The sequence below is a fragment of the Acomys russatus genome, chromosome 1 (genome assembly GCF_903995435.1).
Source record: "Acomys russatus chromosome 1, mAcoRus1.1, whole genome shotgun sequence".
Lineage (NCBI taxonomy): Eukaryota > Metazoa > Chordata > Mammalia > Rodentia > Muridae > Acomys > Acomys russatus.
In genome coordinates this window covers 123,339,622-123,360,845 of record NC_067137.1, presented here as the reverse complement: position 1 = coordinate 123,360,845, position 21,224 = coordinate 123,339,622, and the positions used below count along the sequence as shown (strand labels likewise).

General features: G+C 46.4%; 1 protein-coding gene across 1 annotated transcript in view; it reads left to right on the top strand.

Annotated features, from left to right (window-relative positions):
• Dnah11 (dynein axonemal heavy chain 11) overlaps positions 1-21,224 on the top strand; it is a 326,041-nt gene that overhangs the window by 99,123 nt on the left and 205,694 nt on the right. The window contains exons 28-29 of the mRNA XM_051152523.1: positions 2,706-2,832; positions 20,948-21,097. Of these exons, the coding sequence (XP_051008480.1) occupies positions 2,706-2,832; positions 20,948-21,097 (277 nt within the window). The remainder of the gene's footprint in view (positions 1-2,705; positions 2,833-20,947; positions 21,098-21,224) is intronic.

Genomic DNA, 21,224 nt, shown 5'->3' with positions numbered 1-21,224 from the left:
TCTCTGCTCGCTGGCTTCCTTCTGTGTATTAGGTAAGACTTCTGATAACTGATCAATTCTTTCTTTTTTTTTAATTTTTTTAATTATTTTATTCTTGTTACATCTCAATGTTTATCCCATCCCTTGTATCCTCCCATTCTTCCCTCCCTCCCATTTTCCCATTATTCCCCTCCCCTATGACTGTTCCTGAGGGGGATTACCTCCCCCTGTATATGCTCATAGGGTATCAAGTCTCTTCTTGGCAACCTGCTGTCCTTCCTCTGAGTGCCACCAGGTCTCCCCCTCCAGGGGACATGGTCAAATATGAGGCACCAGAGTATGTGAGAAAGTCATATCCCACTCTCCACTCAAGTATGGAGAATGTTCTGACCATTGGCTAGATCTGGGTAGGGGATTAAAGTTTACCGCCTGTATTGTCCTCGGCTGGTGCCTTAGTTTGAGCGGGACCCCTGGGCCCAAATCTGCCTATCATAATGTTCTACTTGTAGGTTTCTAGGACCCTCTGGATCCTTCTACTTTGCTATTCTCCCATGCTTCTCTCATCTAGAGTCCCAATAGGATGTCCTCCCCTCTGTCCCAGTTTCCTGGTAAGTGAAGGTTTTCGTGGGGACATGCCCTTGGGCTAGTATGCAGATATAAGTGAGTATATACCATTTGATTCTTTCTGCTTCTGGGTTAACTCACTCATTATGATCATTTCTAGCTCAATCCATTTATCCACAAATTTCGGAAATTCTTGTTTTTAATAGCTGAGTAGTATTTCATAGTGTATATGTACCACAGTTTCTTTATCCATTCTTCTACTGATGGACACTTAGGCTGTTTCCATGTTCTGGCTATTATGAATAAGGCTGCTATGAACATGGTTGAGCAATTTTTTTGTTGTGTGCTGGAGCATCTTCTGGGTATATTCCAAGGAGTGGAATAGTTGGGTCTTGAGGAAGCCCTATTCCCATTTTTCTGAGATAGCACCAGATAGATTTCCAAAGTGGTTGTTTGCATTCCCACCAGCAATGAAGGAGTGTTCCTCTATCCCCACATCCTCGCCAGCATGTGGTGTCACTTGAATTTTGATCTTAGCCATTCTGATGGGTGTAAGATGGAATCTCAGAGTTATTTTGATTTGCATTTCCCTGATGACTAAGGAGGTTGAGCATTTCTTTAAGTGTTTCTTAGCCATTTGATATTCCTCTGTTGAGAATTCTGTTTAGTTCCAAGCCCCATTTCGCAATTGGGTTATTCGATTTGGTGGTGTTTAATTTCTTGAGTTTTTTATATATTTTGGATATTAGACCTTTGTCAGATGTAGGGTTGGTGAAGATCTTTTCCCAGTCTGTAGGCTGTCGCTTTGTTCTCTTGACAGTGTCTCCTGCCTTACAGAAGCTTCTCAGCCTCATGAGGTCCCATTTATTAATGGTTGACATTAAGGCCTGGGCCGTTGGTGTTCTGTTCAGGAAGTTGTCTCCTGTGCCAATATGTTCCAGGCTCTTCCCCACTTTTTCTTCTAAGTGACTTAGTGTCTCTGGTTTTATGTTGAGGTCTTTAATCCACTTGAATTTGAATTTTGTGCAAGGTGACAAATATGGGTCCAGTTGCATTTTTTTACACATAGACCTCCAGATCAATTCTTTCTTTCACCATACTGTTTTGCATATGCTGGTTGAACACAGACTGTGTGCCAAAACCCAGGACAGTGCTCACTCACTCACAGTCCTTTAGTCCGTGTGTGTGTGTGTGTGTGTGTGTGTGTGTGTGTGTGTACGTGTGTGTGTATGTGTGTATCTATGTATGTGTATACACACACACACACACACACATTCTTATCTGTTCTCCACTCCTCTCTCATGTGTGTATCTATGTATGTGTACACACACACACACACACACACACACACACACACACACACACATTCTTATCTGTTCTCCACTCCTCTCTCACTGATACTCCCATTTGTTATTGTTTTGTTTTGGTTTTGGTTTTTTCTTATTGTTTTGTTTTGTTGTCCAGAATATCACTGAACTCATGGGGAGCCTCCTGCCTCAGCTTTCTAAGTGCTGTGTTACAGATGTGAACCACCTGCCCGCTTTATACTTTCTCTCTACTATATATTACCCTTAGGGAACATCTCAAAAACATCTCAGCTTTCAAAATCCTTTTTCCTAGGGGCCATCTGTAAAACCACATCCACATGTAATCCACAAGAACACCCGGGGAAACCAACCATTCAGACAAGGCGCTTACCGATGGGAGGTAGTTACTTGTATTTAGCCGATAGCTAGGACTTCAGATAATAAATGGGAAACAATTCTGGAACTCACAACACCCGCCCTGGCTCCCCCCCAATGTCAGAGAGACGGTAGAAGTCACTTGTGATTTGCACAGATGTTTATTGGGAACCATAGCTTACGACTAAGATTTGCGCTTCAGTTGAGCAATGCCAATGTCAGTCTTCATCCGGAGAAGCGATGAGCAACGCAAGTCCCCAAGTCTGGGATGTGAGGGTGTATGAGTGTGTATGCGAGTCCTGTTCACCCCACCCCACCCCACCCCACCCCACCTGAGCCCGGTTGTGTTCTGTTTGTAAGCTGAGACACGGTGAGCTTCCTGGCTGAGTGGCGTCGAGGCCGGTGCAGGGTTTGTTCTGTTGAAATGTCAAGGGTAGAAGAAATGCCACATGTGCTTAAGAATGGCTTTCGTTCATGCAGGCTCTCTCTCTGTGAAAAAGCCCTGGCGGAGTACCTGGAAATGAAGCGCGTCACTTTCCCTCGCTTCTACTTCATCTCCTCGGCTGACTTGCTGGACATTCTCTCCCAGGGAGCCCAGCCGAAGCAGGTAATGGTTTTGGAAGTCCTTTGCTCTGCTGCTCAGCTAAGTGTCCCAGTTTCTCCGTCATTATCAGATGCCATCTGTCACATCGCATGTGCCAGGAACTAGGAAAATCTGCATTTAAATTCTTCATAATGAGAGGCTGAGCTAGGGGGAACGTAGTAAGAGCAACTGCCCTGGTGCTAAGCAAAGGGTAGCGCGTGGAGCGTGCATGATTGGCATCCTAGAACAGGGGAACAGGAAAACGGGCCCCTGACACCCCGGGACTGACCAGGGATGGAGGCCCCTGTGCCCCTGACTGGCAGTGTTCCTGGGGAAAGTGGGTCACTGGGGATGAGATCATGGGGAGCTCCTTTACCGCTCCGGTTCTAGAGAAACTGTCATCATCGTTGTGTCGGACTTCTTTAGTGGGCTATGCTGTCTCAGCCCTGGGGACCCCCGTGTCTGTGCAGTAGTGACGTGCCGTCGGTGCCCCAACCCTCACACCAACAGTGACAGCAAAGAGATGCTCATATTAGCCTTTGTTGTCTGAGAGCCCAGAGCAGAGACAAACTGTACCGCTCCAGAAACACGCCTTCCTGTACACGTGTAAAGGGTGTCGCTGTCCCTCAGACTCACTGTCCCCACTGATTTCTTACAGCTGTGAAAGTGCCGGCAGTTACTCCTGGGACACGGTGTTAGTCGCTAGACAGTTTTTTGCTTTATTGCGGTGAAGTTTGATATAACCCCAGAAAACAAAACCTCTCTCTAGATATTTTCACACGTTCTCCTTCAAGCCCTTATCTCTCTGCAGTGCAGTTTTGTACATTTTGCTGGGGGCCAGACACAGCGTTTGTAGTGGTTATTTTTTCCTTGGTCATTACTTTAGCTTTGAGGATTGAAATGAACAACTGTTCTTGTTACTTGATACAAGTGAGACCTTTCTACACATAGTAGGGTTGCTGGTCGGCATGGGCAACACTTCTTGGGGCTCCACTCAGGCACTGTTTATGTCCTTGTGCTTGCCTGGGTGTCTAATTATGTGGAAGAATAAACACAGGATATTAACATTTCCTATAAGTTTAACATCAAATTTGCCTTGTTGAACATCTTTATACTGGTAGCAGACCTTTCGTAACACATTGGGAAAGTATTGTAATTTCTTGGTCTATTTTTTCCCATTAAAAATTAAATTGATGAGTAAACCCAAGACCAAGCTGGCAGCCCTGCCTCACCTCCCTGCGAAGGCCAGGCTTTCACACAGAACCTGGGTGAAGCAGCGTGGTCCTTTCCCTTCTCTGGCTGCTTACGATGCGGAAGAGTTTGAGGCTATCGTCTGTGGGGCAGAGGACTGAACCCAGGGCCTCACACATGCTAGGCCCACGCTGTGTTTCAGCCCTTTGCTGCTGTTTAACCGTCCCTGATTGTCGGGCCGTAGCAACTGTTGGTTTTCACTTAGTATCGAGGAGCCGCATGCTGAGTGTTATGGAACATGCTTGCCAGTCCTTTTGGGGAGCCAACCGAGGTGACCTCCCCAAGGTGGATATTTTAGCTCCACCCCAATTCTCATAGCCCCCTTTTTAAAAAAGACTTTTAAAAAGCGTATGCGTATGTATGTGCGTCTGTGTGAACTTATGTGCACCACATGTGTGCAGGTACCCATGGGGGTCAGAGGGCAGTAGGTCCCCTAGAGCTGGACGGCAGGCAGTTGTGAGCTATCTAACATAGGTGCTGGGAACTGAACTTGTCTCCTTTTCAGAAGCAGCAGGTGTTTGTAACCACGGAGCCATCTTTCCAGCTCCGCTCCCACAGTTCCTGCCTTTGCCAGTGTAACCAGCTGCCTGGCTGCTTCTTCCTTGGGCGTCCAAGCAAGGGATGTGCTGGGTGTTCACTCCTGCTGGCTCCCATTGGGTCCCGGCTCCCCTTTGCTTATCCTCAGAGTGGAAACTGGGAAGCCATTGTTCTGTTTTCCCCACAAACACTGAAGGGACGCCTTGGCCTCCTGCTCCAGGCTGTATTCTTGCACCTGAGTGGAGCCCCTTTTCCTACATCCTTGGAGACTCTCGTGGAGGAGCAGCACGTGATGCTGGGTGAGGAGATGGGGCTAAGATGTGTGCAACTGAACACTGAAGGGACTTACACCCCCCAACTCATGTCTACTCCTCTCACTGTGCACACACACCCATGCCTCTCTGTCCTCAGCTGAAGTCCCAGACCGTACACGAGGGGAAGATCACTCAAGATATTATTTTTTTCTTAGTTAATTAACATGCATGTGTGCATGTGCATGTGTGGTGTATGTGTGCATGCACATGTGTGTGTGTATGCCTGTGTGTGTGCACATGTGTGTGAGTGTAGACATGTGTCTGTACATGCACATGTATGTGTATGCATTTGTGTGTGTGCATGTATGTGTGTGTGTGTGTGTGTGTGTATGTGTCATGCGCATGTATGCCAGTGTCAACCTTGGGTGTCTCTCTTCTGGGCCCATTCACTCTATTTTTTGAAGCAACATGTCACTGGCCTGGAACTCACTGGTTAGGACAGGCTGGCTGTTCAGCTAACCCCAAAGTGCTGGGACTAAGAACATGCGCCACCGCACCCAGCTTCTTGATTTTTCCTCTCTTGTGCCAGGCGAGCACTGTGCTGACTGAGGTGCCTCCTCAGCCCAACACTCTCACTGGCTTGCTTTCTAATCATAAGAGAAAGGAAAAGCGTAAAGGCTCTGCTGAACCGCACAGAGACCAGCGTGCACATTCTCGCTGCTGGCGCTTTCCGCTCGTCGGTGGTGCGTGCCTCTTTACATCCCCCTTTCCCCCTTTCGTTCCTCCAGGACTCCCAACTTCCCATGTCGGTGAAGCGTCTTTTCTAGCTATCATCAGTCGGCCTCACTGCTGTAGCCTCACTCTCGTTTTTATTCACAGAATTATGAATTCCATAAAAAGCAACTCTAAACACACTTCCAGAGCTGGCATTGCCCTTAACGAACAGCTGGGCATTACAAGACACTAAAGATATTAACTTACCATGAAGGGGTGGGGGGTGCAGCAGCTGGAGCACAGCAGAATGATGTCTCACAGCCCTTTTGACAAAAGGCAGTGACAAGGTTGTCATTCCATGCTGATGGGAGGTCAGGCCACATGGCTGTGGGGGTGACATGGTTTACAGTTGTTTTAGTCTATCAGCCTTGAAATGCTTCAACTTCTGGTTGAGTTTGCAGTTTTCTGGAGAAGTCACATTATTATGAATCACACAAAATATAATTTCACGGAAATCATTGAAAATTTGTTTACTCTTTGAAAACTTTATATAATGCATTTTACTGAGAATTATATATAAACATATATATGACCACATAATACATTTTTAGCACATATATAATGTAGCTTTTTGATCAAATATTTTCTCAATTTCTCTACTCCAACTCCTCCCCTACCCCTCATGTCTCCCTCTTCTCTCTCTCTCTCTCTCTCTCTCTCTCTCTGACCTCTCAGTCTGCTTAGTGCCACCCGTATGCGCACGGACGGAGAACGAACCACCTACTATCGCAGGGCTAGTCTCTCAGGCCTGCATCCTTGAAGGAAGTGAGCTTTCCTTTCCCATCAGCCATCAGCGAGGGGAGAGAGTCACGAGCCCCTTCCATGCCCATGCTGGGATTCTGCCTGGCTTCATCTTGTGCGGACACAGTTGTTGTGAGTTCACGTGTGCAGTGGCCCCGTCACGTCCAGGCAATAGTGGCTCACCGAGGCTGTCCACTGCTTCTTTCTCTTACAATCCTCTCCCATCCTCTTCCTCCACAGTTGTCACTAGCCTTGGGGACAGGGCAGGTGGAGATCTTTCTGTTGTGTTCAACTTTGAATAATTCCTGTTCGCGTAAAAGGCTTGTGTTATCAGACTCTGTCACCAGCCCTAGTGGCACAAGTTGTAACTCTAGAACGACTTGTTTCATGGGGGTCAGTAAGGTCCTTAGACTGGTTTGTGTCCTCTGGAGTCATACCTAGCTCCTGTCATTTTCTGGGTGCTGCATCTCTGCAGGGTCATCATGCATTCTGAATTCTTGGTCACTGGCTGTAAAACTGTTTATAACCTGTGTGTCTGGACAGGGTCGCCTAGCTGTGCTCTCTTACCCCATCTGCAGCACCAGAGTCAGTTTCTGACCACCAGACAGCGCGTGTCCATCTCTGTCCTTTGTGCTGACACCCTTAAATGTGTTCCTGGTAGTGTGACCAAGATAACATGAGACGGCAGCTTGTGAGGCAACAGTGCAACCGGCCCATAAAAAGGCACCCTTGTGGGCAGATAACTCATCTTGACATCTTGTAAATGGCTCGGATTCCTCATCCACCCCTCTCCTCCCCCCGCCACTCCCACTGTGCACACGTGATTTAAGAGTGTTGGTTCAGGGAGTGAAGTTAATTGTGGAATTCATTTAGCCTGAACTTTTGAAGTCAGGGGAGGTCTGATTCGGGAGCCACTTCCGTTCTGTGAGCTGAGGGGGTCGGGATGCCATGGGACATTCAGTTTGCCGTGTCTCGGGTGCCTGCAGTCGGTATTGGCAGTCACTGAGCCAGGTTTGGTTCAGGATTTGAAGATTTCTCTCCCTCTGGAATTCAGCCCAGTGTTCTCAGTGCATGGGTTATATGCAGGACAGTGGCCTGAACTTCTCGGTTTGCTGCTGCGGATTTAAAACTTTTTACATAATTCACACTCTTGTAGCATCCGTGGGCCCCTGGCAGCCGTGATGTGTGAAGGTTATAGGCGTCTTATGCAACTCTCTAGCCACTGTCTTTGATTTTTTTTTTTTTTTTAAAAATCCTCTTTATAAATATCCGCTTGTGTGTGTGTGTGAGTGCATGTGAGTGTGTGTGTGTGTGTGTTTTAACTAAACTGGTGTAGTTGAGTTAAAACAGTGCCAAGATATCATTGCATGCCCTTTTAAAGTGTAACTGATAACTCTGGTTAGTCAAGACATTTTTAGCCAGTGGGCTATGATGAAGTGGCAGGTAACTGTTTTAGGAGGGTTTCTTTCCCTGTATTCAGTATGGGTGTTTAGCTGGCATGTGATGACTAGCTTACGGGAGAGTTCTCCAATCTTGGAGCCAGAGTGAAGGAGAAGCTTCTAGTGCTGTCATGTGACTGGCTGTGTTTGTGTTGTCTCAGGGGGAAGCCAGGAGCCACACGAGGCCATTGAACATCTGAAATGTTGCTACCAAATACTTACCTTTTTTTTTTTTTTTTTGGTAACGAATTTAATTATTTAACTGATTCAGCTATTGGAAAACCTTATTGGGCTTGCAATACCTTGACTGTGTCTGCCTTTGACTTTGTATATTTTAGGAACTCTAAGTACAGACGAGGTATTTTTTTTTTATTAATTTATTCTTGTTACATCTCAGTGTTTATCCCATCCCTTGTATCCTCCCATTCTTCCCTCCCCCCCCCCCATTCTCCCATTATTCCCCTCCCCTATGACTGTTCCTGAGGGGGATTACCTCCCCCTGTATATGCTCATAGGGTATCAAGTCTCTTCTTGGCAACCTGCTGACAGACAAGGTATTTTTGATGAAAATTTCTGAACAAAACATTCTATAAGTATGACGCACATACCTTGTTTCCAAGACTTATTAGTAAAAGAATCAAGACCATTTCAATATATTTTATTCTCTTCACACATTAAGGTGATGTGTTGAGTTAAACCAGCTTAAATATGTTAAATCAAATTTCACTTGTAAGAGCACTATTTCAACATGGGTGCAAAAAAAAAAAAAAAAAAAAAGTTGCAGTGGTGGGAATTGAGTCCACAAGGCACTCTCTGAAGTGACAAGATAAACAGTATGTGTGCTCGGGGATGCCATTTAAGGCTAGGAACACCACACCGCATGAGAGGAAACGGGCCACTTATTGTTGAAGAAACCTTCTACCTTGAAGCAAGAATACAGGGAGCACACAGCACATGGCTCTTATACACTGTTGGACTGGCACCCAGGAAGGTGGTGGTGAGAAATGTGATGGATATTAGCACACCCAGATCTTAGAGGGGCACAGACTCAGACCCACATCTGTGTGCGGTGTGTTTGTACAGGCAGCTTCTTTCCTGGCTATGGTCATAATAGAGTAGGTGCTAGGGTGCTGGGAATCAGTAACCACTCAGAGTGCCATACCTTGACCACAAGATGATATTCTTCTGCAGAGAGCTAAGAGGAAAGAGGCCCCAGGTGCAGGTGCAGGTGCAGGTGGAGGTGCAGGTGCGGTGGAGGTGGAGGTGCATGTGCAGGTGCATGTGCAGGTGCAGGTGAGGGATTACAGAAACAAATGGCTTTAGTTGAAATGACACAAACCACAACTCCTGACTTCTTCAGAGGAAGTGGAACTTAGGACAGAGGACCTGGGAAGTGGCTCAGAAGATAAAGCACTTGTCCTGTATAGACCAGAGTCCTAATCTTCAGATCCCACGTGACTGGGTGAGCATGGCCACCTGCCTGTAATTCCAGCACAAGGGGTCTCCAGAGCAGGTGACTAGCTAGACCAGCTGCAGTTAGGAGAGACCAGTGAACAAGGTAGTGAGTGACTGAGAGACACATGACATAATCTCAGGCCTCCACATACCCATGCACACTCACACACACTCAGCTGCACACTCGAATGCATGCACACATGTTTGGATACACATACATGCATGCAACACACATAAAACACTCCATCCAAGTTCCCAAAGCCACATATGTGGAGGATCTTGTGTCGATTAGGCAGAGCTGAGGAGGAAGGAAGGAGCGGGCTTCAGGTGAAGACACACAGAAGACAGGTGAGGCTTGTTACCAGTCTTGCGGTTGAGCAAGGAGAAGAAGCTTCTCAGAGAAGTGTGACTTGTCACAGACAACACCTACTGGGACGCCTTGAGGCAGTATTCTATTGTAAACAGGTGCCCTTATCTCAAGACAGCCTGACAGAGGATTAAACTTTCAGGTATGTGTTTGAAGGGAGATTATTTAGTTTTGAAAGAAATATTTCCATACCCAGTGGAAATGATATTTTATTACCCTCCTAAAGTAGTTAAAGCATATTTAGACAAAGATTATATAACAGTGTGCCTTTTTCCTGTTTTTTAAAAATTTATTATAATTACACCCCCACTGTTATCCCCTGGCGTGTATCTTCCTTTTTCCCCCTCCCTCCATCCTCCACCCTATTCCCCTCCCCTAGACCTGTGACAGAGGGGACCTCCTCCCCCACCATATGACCACAGCCTATCAGGTCTCATCAGGACAGCCTGTTTCCCCTTCCTCCATTTGCTCGCCAGGCCTCCCCACCAAGGGGAAGTGGTCAAAGCCCCAGAGTTCATGTCAGAGGCAGTCCCCGCTCTTCCCACAACCGTGGAGAATGAGCTGTCCACTGGCTAGATCTAAACAGGGGGATCTAGGTTCACCGCGTGCACTGTCCTTGGCTGGTGCATCAGTTTGAACAGGTCCCCCTGTGAGTCCAGATCCACCAGTCTTTATGGTCTCCCTCTGGGGCTCCTGAACCCTCTGGGTCCTCCCATCCCCCCATTCTCCCATAGCACTCTCACCTGGAGCCCAGCAGTGAGGCCCAGCATCTGTCCTGATCCCCTGCTGAGTGGAGTCTCTCAGAAGTCATCTATGTTGGGCTAATATCCGCTCCTTTTTGCTAACTGTGTTGCCACTGTGCCACCTTCTGTGGCAATCCACGACCTGAATTCCCTCCATAGCCAACTTTTATACTACGCAATAATACCAGAGTTACAATGTGAGAGCAAAACACGTGCCTCTTCAAATCAAGAGTTTGCCAGCAAGGAGTTCTAGTCTTATATTCCTTGGTGGTTGCTCAGCTTTAGTGTGAGTTCTGTCGATTGGGCTTTCAAAACTGCACCTGCCTTCCAGGGAGGAGACAAGCTGGGTAACATACTGAGCTGGATCTGTTTAAATGCAGTGACGAGCATTGTCTAAAGGACATGGAGGAAATTGTGTTTCAAGGACAATGATGGGAGGGGAAGGAGGCACGGCGGGGAGGGGAGGGGGCGGCTTTGCCTGGCTTTGGGCGGTGCTCTTTCTCTTGAGATGTGAGGTGATTCATAGCTGTCTCAAGCTGGCTAGCATTCTCCTTAGTCTCGTGGGACATGAAAGAAAAATAAAAATACAGCAAAGATGCTGAATGTGGGCCCACTGTGAAGGGCATTATCCAGAGTCAAACAGCAGAAACTGGCTTTAAAGTCAGTTGGGTATAAGTTTGCTGGAGTCCAGGGCTGGGGGTGGGGGATGGGCAACATACTGCATCTCCTACCTAAAACCCAGTTCCACTTGGCTACAGCTTGCCGTGGGAAGGGCAAGTCAAGGAAATGGAGTTAAACATGTGAGGGAAGATACCTTTCTGGCTTTGGATTTGCAAAAAAAAAACTATCTTAAAATGGATGTATAACATTAATGGATGTGCTTAGATTTGACTATGCTAACCCTGAACTTAGGAAGAATACTACTAGGATTGACAGTGTAAAACCCAAAACAGCGAGTGATGCTGCAGTGAGCTAAACAAAAGATGCGTATAGACTATGTGTGGAGAGAACACATGCGGCCACCGTGAAGGAGAGCGTGGCACTCTAGTATGTCCATGGGCAGAACTTTCACCCAGGCAGTTCTTGAACAGACGTGTCCTAGTGGCTGGCAGACATAAACAACCCAGCTCATCCTCATAGAGAAAAGCACCGAAAACTACAGTGGGACACACAGTCCTGCTCCTGGGCACAGTGGGACACACAGCCCTGCTCCTGGGCACAGTGGGACACACAGCCCTGCTCCTGGGCACAGTGGGACACACAGCCCTGCTCCTGGGCACAGTGGGACACACAGCCCTGCTCCTGGACACAGTGGGACACACAGTCCTGCTCCTGGTCACAGCGGGACACACAGCCCTGCTCCTGGGCACAGTGGAACACACAGTCCTGCTCCTGGGCACAGTGGGACACACAGTCCTGCTCCTGGTCACAGTGGGACACACAGCCCTGCTCCTGGACACAGTGGGAGGGACACACAGTCCTGCTCCTGGTCACAGTGGGACACACAGCCCTGCTCCTGGGCACAGTGGGACACACAGTCCTGCTCCTGGTCACAGTGGGACACACAGCCCTGCTCCTGGACACAGTGGGAGGGACACACAGTCCTGATCCTGGGCACAGTGGGAGGGACACACAGTCCTATTCCTGGGCACAGTGGGACACACAGCCCTGCTCCTGGGCACAGTGGGAGGGACACACAGTCCTGCTCCTGGGCACAGTGGGACACACAGTCCTGTTCCTGGGCACAGTGGGAGGGACACACAGTCCTGCTCCTGGGCACAGTGGGACACACAGTCCTGTTCCTGGGTACAGTGGGACACACAGTCCTGCTCCTGGACACCGTGGCACGATAGGTGCTAGATTTAGTCTCCTACCTAAAACTACCAACTTTGACAAAAGACAGTATGTGGCAGCTTCATTAACCCCAGACAGTAGACAGTAGAAACTATGACTTACAGTGGGCAAGGGACAGGCCTGTGAGCTCCGTGGCGGCTGCCTTGGGCTCCAGTCTTCAGAACGAGACATGTGAGGGCACGAGAACAAAAAAGGAGGTCACCTCCAAAAGCTTACTCCACGGGGTATGTTAGCAGAGGCTTTGACTGTGAATGTGCCTGGGAGCGTTTGAGGCAGTAGTGCCAACATTCTCACAGGGCTGGGATGCTGCCTGCTTCCACTAGTGAGGCCAGGCAGCCTTAGGATGTGTTGGTAAACTACCATGAAGGTCTTGTGTGGGCGTGGGGAGTAATCTGCTCTCCGTCACTACTCTGATCCTACCAAGCATTCTTTCCCTAACAAAATCTTCATGTCAAGATTAAAAAAAAAAAAAAAAAAAAAAATCAAACTTTTCAATAGATTTTTACTGCATTATAGAATATAGCTCAAGAATATATGGATGAGCATATTCATATTTACCATTTCTGGGATTTCATTAAAGGCCGCAGGGAGGATTTAGGACGCCAGGACAATTTAGTTCACAATAAAAAAAAAAAAAAAAAAAAAGGACAAGTAAGTAAATGAAAACTGACCTCAGAATGACCCAGACGTTAGAACTGGCGGGTAGAGTGTCGGTTATTACATCGTGTTCCACGAGTCCAGATGTCAAGTACAGACACAGACAGTTTAGGAAAGTTTCATATATGAACCTGAACTTTCTAAAATATGGGGGAAGGAGGAGGGAGAGAAATATTTGCAAAAGTGCAGCCAAACCATTCCAGATTGGTGGAAAGTGTGAATTTATGAGTCTCCTTTACACTTGGCTGCAGTCCAGCAGCCCGGGAGCTGGAGCAGGAGACGCACCATAAACTCAAGGCTTAGTCAGGGGTATAAAGTGGTTCCAGCCTGTGTTGGGTATAGAGTGAGACCTTGCCTCAAAAACCCAGAGAGGAGAGTGTTGTTGTTAATTTATCTGTATGGCCTAATAATTGTTATTTATCTGGCCTAGAATTATTATTATTACTTCGGCATCACCTCCTAGCTATCAATCAAGAGACAGACACTTGTTATATTTCAAGATAGCCTTAGTTAACCTGGGGCAGGGCAGATATCAATCCTCTAAACCTCCTCCCATAGTAGGCCAGGTACGTAACTACATACTGGCCCCAATCCCACGCCATCTGCTTCTAATAACTTCTATCAAGCTACCTCCCATCCATAATCCCAAATACTTGCTAATGTTCTTCATCTGGACCAAATCTCCATCCACATCTGCCACGTGCTTCTCCTCCATCTAACCCATGGCGGCCTTCCTCCTCTTCCTTGGGTCTCTCTCTTCTTCACAGGATTCCTCTCTGTCTCTCTAAGCCTGGGAACCTTAGCCACGCCCATCATCTGCCCTGCCCAGGTGGGATGGCTTGTTACTAATTATCATCCAAATATATCAGGCCAACCCCCAACAGGAGAGAGAGAGGAAGGGGAGGGACTAAGAAAGGAGAATGGGGGTTGGGGTGAGGGGTATAGATAAACTAAAAGTGTTCAGATTACTTAAAACCACCATGAGAAATAACCCTAGACCTGATCCATGAAGCCCCAGGACACAGAAGAGCCAGTGAAATGGCTGACAGCTGACCTCATGTTGCAAACGGTGCGAGTGGTCAGAGAGTGGAACGGTAACTTGAACACATTGCAAGAGACAGATCTGTCAGTCTGGAGCGCTCTACCCAAAGAAAGTATATTTTAAGGATGAAGGGAACAGTGAGGATGTTTTCCTCAGACTCAAAAGCCGGAAGGTTTCATCACCAGCTATGAGAAATGTACAAGGAAGATGATGCCAAATGGATTTTAAAATTCTGAACACTGAAATGCTAACTGCATAGAACGAGACAAGACGGGCACGTCAGCCGTCCATCGGAAAGCAGATGGTATAGAAAGTGGTGAGACTTGGAAACTGTATAGACATGAGATTAGCTCATGGCTCTGAATACTGTATCATTTCATTATGCTTTAAGTTTTTATTTCCTTAAGTGCCAAGTAGGAAAAACAGTAGTCACCAGCTACAAATTTTTGAGTGATGAGTTAATTGTATAAAAATCAAAGTATTAAAAATGATATGGAAAAATGGCCGCCAATATGTCTCCTCCCGACTCTCATCTTTCTTCTAAGCTTGTTTCTCCCTTCACGCCTGTCCTTGCAAGAGGTTCTTGGGCTGTTCTGCACTAAGCCTCACCCTTCTGCTGCTCCCTGAGACCTGTGACCATCCCAGGCGACGAGTCAGCACTAATTTGCTGCCTGATGAACACAGATCAAGCCAGCGCCTGGGCAACCCTCCCTGTGTCAGAGAAGCCACAGTGTATAATTGCTGGACCTAGCTGAGGCAGCTGAAGGTTCCAACACACAGTTACTGTAAGCTGCAGGACTGCCGAGGTTCTGAGCCCCTACATCCTGGGAGTGGTTTCTGATTCTTGAAGCTCGTTGATGTGTGTTGACTGTGTATGCATTTGTGTTTATGAGTACACATTCATGTCCGCTAAGGCCTTTATAAACTACCGCTTTGTAAAATAGACATAAACTTTATAAGCTACAACCTTTAGAGTGGAAGGTTGTATGTAAAATTAAAAATATAAAGTTCTAATTTATGAGACCAGCCCTCCTTCCTTCCTCCTTCCTCCCTCCTCTCTCCCTCTTCTTTTTTCTCTCTTTTCCCTGCTTTTTCTTTCCTGAAAACACCTTGCTGTCAGCTATAGCACTGTTCTGGCTGTGAGTATGAGAAGGCTGCAGAAAATGCCGTCAACCCCTGTGTTAGAGAGCGAGGGTTTGTTGCCTCTTTTTAATTTGCATACGTTTGTCCTCAGTCCGTGGCAGGATTTGGGGTTCTCAAAGCTCACATGACGAGATACGAAGACCAAATGCACCAAGAGGCTAACATTTAAAACCTCACAACCTTAAACAGTGTGGATATGGGGCAATAGAAACATCGGTGTCTAGTCTCTGCGATTGTAAATGGAACAAGTACCCAGGAAGCCTGTCTTTTGAAATAGGAATATGAGGTTCATCCCATCATTAGCATGCCTACAGGAACGCACGTGTACATGTGTACATGTAGACCGAGAGGAAGTGCATAAGAACTTTTCTATTTATACTTCTCCAAGCTGAAGAAGCCACTTCAATGTCTCTAGCAGTAGAATATGGCAAGTACGCTGCAATATGATCACCCAGTGGAATGCCATACGGTGGAGAACAGAGTCGCTCTGGGGCAGCAGCCAGGAGTCACATGAGAGGACAGAGCACGTTGTCTGAATTTGCCTTCATAGAGTTTATTGTTGGGTTGTTTTTTTTTTTTTTTAATGTCCATTGTAAGAGGAAGAGAAACTCAGGTGGGCCATGAGAAATCTTTGGGTCATAGTCTTTTATTTCTTTTCTTTTTTTCTTTAAAAAAAATATTTTATGAACTCTTAGAGAGTTCCTGGCAGTATACTTTGATAATATCCGCCCCTCTCTCAGATCCTCCCAGCCTCATAAACACCCAACTTCCAATTTTCTCTCCCTTTCCCTCCCTTCCTCCCACTCTCTCTTAGTTGAGTCCAGCTTGTGTTGGCAACTACCCGTGGGTATAAAGTCTCCCTTAGAGTATGGTTGATATACAGGGCATCATGCCATTAAAGAAAACTGACTTTTCTTTTCCCATCAGCAATCAGATGCCAACAGCTCCTTGGGAGTAAGACATGGTACCCTCCTTGCCTTGTCCATGCCAGGATTTTGTCTGGCTTTATCTGTGCAGGTCTTGTGCATGCTGTCACAGTCCTGTGAGTTCATATGTGCATCTGCCCTATTGTGTCTGCAAAATACTATGTCCTTGAAGTCATCCACGACTTCTAGCACCCTTCTGCATAAAACACTGAGCTTCAAATGATGAGGTTATGTATACACACACATGTGTATAGCATATATATCAATCATTTAGGGCTGAGCACTCATCAACTTCCTATTCCGTGCTCATTGCTGGTCCTCTGTTTGGCAATGATGTTGATCTCGGCAAGACCTGTGTCTTTAACATTCACCCAGTTGTATATGCTTTTCCCCCATTTTCCTCTATATGAATTTCAGTTTTTGTATGTTTACTTGAAAAACTACAGTATTTAGATTGGATTACCTTATGTAAAATTATATAATATATACATGGCAAAAAGATAAAAAGCAGCCTAATATACATGACTCTTAGAATGTATTCCTGAAGGCTGTTTGTGGATGTTTATGTGTCTGTCCTGTGTGTTTACATGTTACTGTGGGTGTGGTGTATGGTGGCATTGAAAGTGTTACTTACATGAAGGTGCCATTACTAAATCTTCCAAAACAGATTCTCAATAATGTTGTATCATTACCCATAATAAATATTACTCTAAAACAAGAATAATTGTTTGCTATTTGGACAGATTGGCTTAGATATTCTTGTGTGTGATGCTAATAGAATGGACTCACATCCAGTCTTATTCTGGAGACTAACAGGTACAAATATCTGCGTTTAGGTTCTTTCTTATATGGTGCTGGGTACTGTCATTATGAAGGAGTTAATGACCACCCAAGGGAGCTTCACCAGGCCTGCTGCGGTAGAGCTTTGTGTACTTTTGTCTTAGTGAATAGCAGCATCTTTATGTCGCCGAAGAAACGCAAAATTAGATATTAGAAACCAAATCCCATGGTGAGGTTTGAGAAGGGATTAGGAATGACCAGTTTCATCTTTCTTCCCTTCATCTTCTAGGTGGACAGCAGACACAAGTCGTGGGCTATGTTACTGGTGTGTATGGTAAATTATATGTATCGTATATGAATATATATTGTATCGTAATGTTATGCCTTTGCATTTAACAAGACTCTCTCTGTGTGTGGCTCCGGCAGTACAGACTTCAGTTAGCAAGGACGAGTAACATAGCCCAGTTCCCTGACAGCATGATTCATGGTTGAGATGCTGTGCCGTGCTGGCGGAGGATGACGGAGTAAGCTTTCTCTTTGGCCCGCAGAAACCACAGAGGTGCAGCCTTATCGGTAGCAGTTATGCCGTATCTTTCAAATTCCGTCAGCAGTAAGCCACTGTGCATCTGCTGCCAAGAGATTATTTTGTGACCCCAGTGTCCCCAGGATATTCCACGTGAAATGTGCCTGTGTCATCCGCAGATAATGCTAGCAGTGGATGCTGAGGCAAACATAGATGGAGTTAGGAAAGACCTTCGATCAGAGGACGACTCCTTCCCCTTGGGGAGCCCTTCCTCTCCAACACACACACACACACACATGCAGGCATGCAGCTTACGGAGGACACACTTCATGACATGAATTATGGTAAAGGATGACGTGGCCTAGAGTAAGTGATGCCAGCAAGAAAAACAAACAAACAAACAAACAAACAAAACAAGAGAAATTAAGACACAACACAGAAGCCAGATGCCCTACTTAACAAACAATAGAAACACGCCACGTCCGAAACTCTGAGAGGTCAAAGAACAGCATGTTGCTGGTTGACCCAAACTCTCTCTATGTATCTCTGCACACCTTCTACTGAGGGCAGGCGAGGCGGCCCAGTGTGAGGAAAGGGTCTCAAAGGCAGTAACACAGTTAATACAGGCCCCGCTGTCATCATTAGGACTCCCACATGAAGACCCAGCTGCACAACTGTTACACGTGTGCAGAGGGCTGAGGTCCGTCCCATACACGCTCTCCGGTTGGCAGTTCAGTCTCTGTGAGCCCCCATGGGCCCAGGTTAGTTGATTATGTAGGTTTTCTTCTGGGGTCCTTGACCTATCTTTGCCAAAACGTTTTCAAGGTCTTTGCGCTGTCATAAGTCTCCCTGTTGCTTATTAAAATGATTGATGTACATCCAGGCCACGTGACCAAATTTTTGAACACACACTACCCTGCTAAGCTGGACTGCCTGTGTGCGTTAGTGGCCACAACACCCAAGTAACATAGGGGACGTTGTTCGGTTTTTGCTGATAGCCTTTGAGAAACCAACTTAGAGCACAAAGAAGTTTTAGTTTCTTTAATAATAGCCCGAAAGTATTATTTTAATGTATGTTTTTAGTTGTAAAATAAAAAAATCTTTTTCCAGGCACTTAGCCGGGAAGAAGAAAATCCAATTTCACTTAAAATACAAAGATGCCTCATTGGAAAACATTCCTTTTGTAGTCTCTTAGGAAATGTGTCTGTTGCTGTCTCTTAGAAAATTTTAATAAGAAAGACATATCTGATTTCATTCACACCAGGTACAAGTCATGGAGGATTGTAGGTTAAGAGATTTACATTTTCTGGCCACTGCCAAGATGGCTACAAGGCCAGAAGTTGTTGTGGAATTATTTTCTGAGTAAAACAGTAACGTGTGTGAGGGTGCCTGATGGCTGAGGCCTCACGTGGCCCTGCGACTTTCTCAACTGAATGTTATCTAGGCCTGCTACCCGGTGGAAGCCTGGAAGCCGTTTGACATCGTTAGATTATCGCCGAGACGGTCTGTGTGTAAATGTCCTGTGGGTAATGTGCGTGGATGGAAGAAAACTTGATAAGCCAGGTAGAGATCCACCGCCTACCACTCTCCCTGTGTCACCCTGGTGCTCTTTTCCTTGACGCTAAAGCTGTGAAAGCAGCATTATGTGTGAAAGCTGAGGACTCTAAAAGGCTAAGACACCCAAAGAAAACTCTGACAGATACTGTTGGGCTTGACGTGCAGGCAGCGTAGGCAGCTGCTGTTGTCTCTGGAAGATGCTGTTATGTACCAGGCCTGGCTGAGGTGAGGTTGAGAAACACTTGGAATGGAGGTGAGACTTGTGTGTTGGGGAACGTGGCCCAGCTTGAAACCGCTTTCTGTTGGCAGCAGCCTTTGTTTTCTGTTGAGGTAAAGTTCATAGCACAGAAAATCAGCTGCCTTAAAAGTGTACAATTGAGGGTCGTTTTCACATTTTCTAGTGTTATTCAACTACCATACCACTGCTGTTGCATTTCTAAGACATTTTTGTCACCCTCAAATACACCTCTGCACCTGTTGATCTGGTTGCCTGTGTCTCCCCCCCCCCCCCAGCACCACTAGGAACCACTGGTCCCGTGTCTGTGGATTTGCACAGTCTTGGTATTTTGTGCAAGTGATTATATAGTTGATGGCTTTGGAAGACTGGCTGCTGTTGTCATGGAGCTCAGTGTTTCCAAGGTTCATTCATGTTGTCTTTTTTTTCCAGAGTTAGGTATCGAATCCAGGACCCTGTGTATTAGACAAGCATTGTGCCGCTGAGCTACATCCTGGCCTTTAGTTTTTTGAAGCAAGGTCTCACTTATACATCCCAGGCTAGACAGGAACGCAGCTTTTCAGAGTCCACTCCCTTAGTTCTAGGATAAGAGCATGTGCTAGCACATACAGTCTTTGTAGTTGTGTACACACACACACACACACACACACTTCATTCCTTCATGCTGCTGAACAGAATTTCACAGTATGCACCTGGCACAGTTTGCTTATCCATCTGATTGAATGGATGTTTGGTTGTTTCTGCCTTTGGTCCACGGTGACAGTGGAGGGAACCCTGGTATGCAATTGTCTGTCTGGATGGCTGTTTGCGGGATGCACTGAGGGTTTCTTAGTGAGTGTTTAATTTTCTGAGGACCCATAAAACTGTCTTCCACTCAACGCTACCATGACTAAGGGAGGAATGTGAGTTCTGATCACTGATGCGTCCCCTGAGAGATTTGGCTGCTCTTTGAGTGTGGGCCCACCTACTGAGAAACCACCTTCTCTGTTCCCCATGGCTATGCTAGGCGTTGTCCCTAGGAGGGAGACCTGTCATGACTTTTATTGAGGGGTCAGTGGAGGGGGCTGTGTGGTTAGTTCAGGGCTTGTGTTTGGAGGCCAGGTAGATATTTTTCTTCAGACTGACCGCTTCAGACAACAGGCCTGCTGGTGTTTGTCTCGTGTTATAACCTTGGTTTGTCAAATTTTGGTAATGTGCTTAACATTCAATGCATCGGTTTCCTCTGGAGAATGCAGGCTGTGAGAATAGAAGCCAGGACACAGACAGGAATGGGGTCCTTATTTGCCTGTCCCAGCCCTGAGAATGCAAAGTCTCACCGCCACTCAGTCTCAGCAATGCTGACTTGAAAACTCACCTATAAATCAAAGTAGGAAAACATCGTTCGGCCTCTTGACGTACCAAGGATTTGCGAGACTCAAAGTATCCCACCTAATAAATGATGTCACCAGACCCCAAACCATACACTTTGTTTATTTCAGATTTTATCAACATATAAATCTGAAATTTAGAAGTTTGACCATTTCTATGTTCTAGTAAAATGAACATCCCCAGTTGTAATGCATAAAGACAGGTCGGTAAGCCTTCAGGCACTGGGTAAAAAAGTGGGCATCCACCAAGATGCATATGACGGAGGGGTCAGATCCTAGCCTCCCCTCTGTAGCGAGCATCCACCAGAACGCATATGATGGTGGGGTCAGATCCGTCCGGTTCATTCAGGCACTGGTATTTTATTAGTGACCTTGATTTTCAGACAAGTCTGGAATGTATGAATAAAGGTTAGTAGTGTCAGAGGGCTTTGCACATCGGTCACCAGGGTACTTTTACAGTGAGAAACACTCAGATTCTCTTCTGTCCATCTTAGGTAACACGCCACCTTGTCAAACTCTTCGACAGCATCTCGGATCTGCAGTTCGAGGAAAGTACGGAAGTTTCCACACACAGAGCAGTTGGAATGTTCAGCAAAGAAAAGGAGTATGTCCCGTTCCAGGCCGGGTGTGAATGCGTAGGCCATGTAAGGTTTGATTTTTGAGATTTTTCCCATGCAAAGGGGAGTAATTTGAGGGCAATTGTCCGGTTCATGTTTAAAAACCAGGCTCTCCTTGGTTCTGTAGTGGGAGGTCGGTGTTTACCATCTCCTG